The sequence below is a fragment of the Citrus clementina genome, unplaced genomic scaffold (genome assembly GCF_000493195.1).
Source record: "Citrus clementina cultivar Clemenules unplaced genomic scaffold, Citrus_clementina_v1.0 scaffold_816, whole genome shotgun sequence".
NCBI classification, from domain to species: domain Eukaryota; kingdom Viridiplantae; phylum Streptophyta; class Magnoliopsida; order Sapindales; family Rutaceae; genus Citrus; species Citrus x clementina.
Window position 1 is genome coordinate 2,002 of NW_006262012.1, and position 3,630 is coordinate 5,631.

The 3,630-nt window shown below is 36.1% G+C and overlaps 1 protein-coding gene across 1 annotated transcript; it reads right to left on the reverse strand.

Moving 5' to 3' along the window:
* Positions 1 to 270: 270 nt before the first annotated feature.
* On the reverse strand, positions 271 to 3,159 carry LOC18033587 (OTU domain-containing protein 5-B). Its single transcript, XM_006422302.2, has 6 exons — positions 3,062 to 3,159; positions 1,993 to 2,071; positions 1,756 to 1,901; positions 1,172 to 1,237; positions 904 to 1,078; positions 271 to 668 (listed from the first exon to the last, which is right to left on the reverse strand). Exons 2-6 carry the CDS (start codon positions 2,030 to 2,032, stop codon positions 451 to 453), a joined length of 645 nt encoding a protein of 214 aa, XP_006422365.1. The 5' UTR covers positions 2,033 to 2,071; positions 3,062 to 3,159; the 3' UTR covers positions 271 to 450.
* Between the last annotated feature and the right edge of the window lie 471 nt (positions 3,160 to 3,630).

Here is a 3,630-nt window from a genome sequence, read left to right on the forward strand (position 1 = left end):
GATTAATATGCTTAAATGGATCTCTTAGAAAAATCTAAGAGAAAAAAAAAATGAGGACCGAAATTATTACACCTACAACAAATTTGCCCAGAGAGCAATAAATCAAACTTGCTTAGGAAGTACAATGATTAGTTAATAACTAAAAGAGCCTTCACCTAACATGTTAAAGCTTCTGTCAAGCAAACACCCATTGAAAGCTGTTTAGGTCCGTTTTAGATCATCGGAAATTTAACAAAATCATAAAAACCCTCATCTTAGAAATTCCAAGCATCAGGCAATAGTCCGACTTTATTGATATTGAGAGTAACACAACAAAAGTTTCGTACAGATTTTGCTTCCTACTTTTCCTTTCGAATGGTAGATGTAAACAGTTACAACGTCAACCCAGAGATGCCAACACAGCTGCTGGCCACATTTTTACCCTGCATTATATAAATTCAGCAGCTTTGCTTATTCAGTTGCTTTGCCTTTCCGCCTGCTGCTACTTCCAGTTTCCAACAAATAACAAACCATAGAATCAACATCATCCCCAAATATGCTATATGCCTCAATTACTTGCAAATAACTGAATCCCATCGAAAGCACCATCTGCATGCTGTTGCTGAGAACGGTATCCGATAACTCACATCCTTTCCCGCCTTCCAGCTTGGTCTCACTACATGATGATCCTGCATTCCAATATTAAATATTATAAACAAGGATCTATAAATCTAATTCAGACTAAATTAGGGAAACAGAACCGAAACCAGAAAGCTTTTGAGTGTCAAATACAAACAAAACTGCTCTTAGTTGACATCTTAGTTGAAATGCTTCAGTCCTCTCAGTCTTGAGAAGTTAAAACAAGTCCTGACTTAATCCACTTATTAGAATTGGACTTGCATTGTCAACTGAAAATATACTCACTAGCTCCAGAAGATGATGGTTCAGCCCCAGAAGTAGATGATTCTTTATGGCCAAGTTGCTGCTTCAAATTGTCACCTGCAAGATACTCAGCCCGAGAGACTTCCATTACCATGCACTCGATTTCCTTTTCAGTAAGTTCAAGATCAGAATAAAACCGCCCCTCAGCTAGAAGCGCCTGTAAATATTAAAAAAAAAATGTAGAATCTAGTTATCCACAAATAAATTCAAATATTTTGCTGAGAATTGTTTGCACAAAGAAGATATTTACATTGTCAATCTGCTGGTCTTGTTGAGCTTTAATGGCAGCCTTAACTTGATCCTTGTCCACATTTGTCTGTACAGAAAACGTAAAACTAATGTCAGCTAACAAATCATATATTGAAGTAAAAGCCATTGAACTGCTTAACAAACCCAAAGAAACAGTCTGGGAAAATCCCCAACACAGTTGACATTGACTGGTCGGTAAGGACTATTATATTTTTCTTTCAAGCCTTATAAGAAGTTTCAATTTCTTCCAATAGAACGGCCATGGAAAAAGAAACTCATGCATTTGAAGTTTCTAAAGGATAAACATTGTTATTGTCATAATAAGCACGCTCTTCCATGAACATATAAACATCTCAGTCTTGCCCTCTCTAACATCATTTTTTAATGCCGTAAAGAAACAAACCTAATATAGCTCCACAAGTCCTCAAATCAGTCTTTCGAGTATAAAATCAACCTAATATCATGAACCCCTTTTTTGGCGGAAAGAAACCTAATATCATGAGTTGCAATAATATAATCACCAAAAAAAAATTAGGATTGAAACATGGAAAAGAAAAATATATATATCCCAGCAGCTATGCATACCCCTCGAAGACAACTGAATCCCAGTCCTGCACCAACTGTCATACGCCGGGGGTCCACCAGGGAGTTGTAGTGATTCCCATGATGATAACTCAGCCGTATTGGAGGATTGTCAGTATTGTAGCTTCCATGAAATATATTGATGGGTTCTGCATTGGTCATTAGTTAGAAAGAATTATGAAGCAGTAAGCAAATTCATCTAGGCGTTTTTAAGACCATTCACACAAAATACAGTGGTACCGGTTGTATAGGAGTAAATATGAATAGGCCGATTATACATCTCACATAATGCTTGAATCTCCACATTGTTTCCATAGACCTGCATCCAAGATGTTAAAACAAATCTTTTAACCACAAAGCTATGGCTATCACAATTGCAAACAGAAAAACTAAATAAAAGCATTATACAGCAAAAACAGTATAAAAAACTGACAATACACTTGCATCAAGAGATTACATGGAAAAGCCCTTTCCCGAAAAGCAAAACGGGAGTGGTGGAAGGGTATGGTTCAGATTCTTAGCTTAGAATGATAAAGCTCATATTTTATTTTAATAAAGGCACATTCCTCATCAGCATTTACACATGGAGCAAAAAACCAGCCAGTAAATCACCCAACATTAAGTAACACCATTTAGTAAAGAAATCAATTAGATAATTCTGCACTTCAACAATCCATTATCTACACTCAAAATCCCTTTCTTGAGAAAGTAATATAAGACACCATTATCATGGATTATGTTAACATTATGCATTCTTCTAGCCATTCTTCATCAACCTTCCAGAAAGAAAAATAACATTTAGTTTCGATGAAGAGCAGGAAATAAACAAAGAACCATTTCTTTTACATCCATTTGAGGTTATTCTCTAATCTTCTACAACGTGTTTCTCTCCACCTAAGCCATATGTACAATTCTTTGTCCCCACTCCTTCTCATCCATTTGAAAATGAAAACATTGAAAAAAAATATATCATAGTTCCATTCAATGACACTGAAACAAGAGAACAGAGGGGGTATTAATAATAAGATTTTAAGATCTGTCCATTTTTACCTAAATCCACCAAATGGTTTGTAGCACGTTTGCAAGCCAAAGGGAATAGGGCTTTAGCCGAAAGTGGAAAGGAATATAATGAGGTTATGTTGACAATATGTTCAAATTACCAATGAACACACTTATGGAGGCAAATTTACATGAGATATGTTAAGGAGAAATGAGATTTATAATGAACAAAAGTATCGTTATAAAATTTCCATTTAAAACCAACAAACTCAACGAGTGAACAGCTAACTCAGATTACAGCTTTACATACCTTATCTCTTCTTTTCCTCTTACAGTAAGATGTGAAACCTTCAGTTATAAATTGAGAAAAGTGATCCCTCTCTCGCTCCTGAAAGCACAAAGACAATTAGACACGAATACCGTACAACAATATCATCCATAGACAAAACATAATTGCAAACAGAGCAGCAAACATAAAGACTGATATGAAATAGAGAAATTGGCACACGCACACGCACACGCATGGTGACCACACTTCAAGATAGGTCTACAAGATCAAATGCACCAGATGACTTTCAAGAACCGCAAAAGCAAAATTCAAAAAACTGAAATATATAAAGGTGTGTTCATCAACTCTCAAAATACTGTGCGCAATGCAACGTCAACCACACTAAACTAACACTTGAGTTTCAATCTCTCAAATACCCCTGTTCTAGATAGACACACCCGTGCCCATGAATACAGGTTCATTTGACATCCCTAATTCCAAATACCCCTGTTCTAGATAGACACACCCGTGCCCATGAATACAGGTGATTCCAAATTGTCTGAAGCCAGATAACATCATGAAGTAGCACTACTGTCAATTATATGCTTCCA

Bases quoted from the DNA above. Each gene is read 5' to 3' on its own strand.
- LOC18033587 (XM_006422302.2), bottom strand. From the start codon at position 2,032: ATGTATAATCGGCCTATTCATATTTACTCCTATACAACCG. The intron at 1,902-1,992 runs GTACCACTGTAT...TGACCAATGCAG, and splicing joins TATTTACTCCTATACAACCG to AACCCATCAATATATTTCAT. The intron at 1,238-1,755 runs GTATGCATAGCT...TTTTCTGTACAG, and splicing joins GATTCAGTTGTCTTCGAGGG to ACAAATGTGGACAAGGATCA.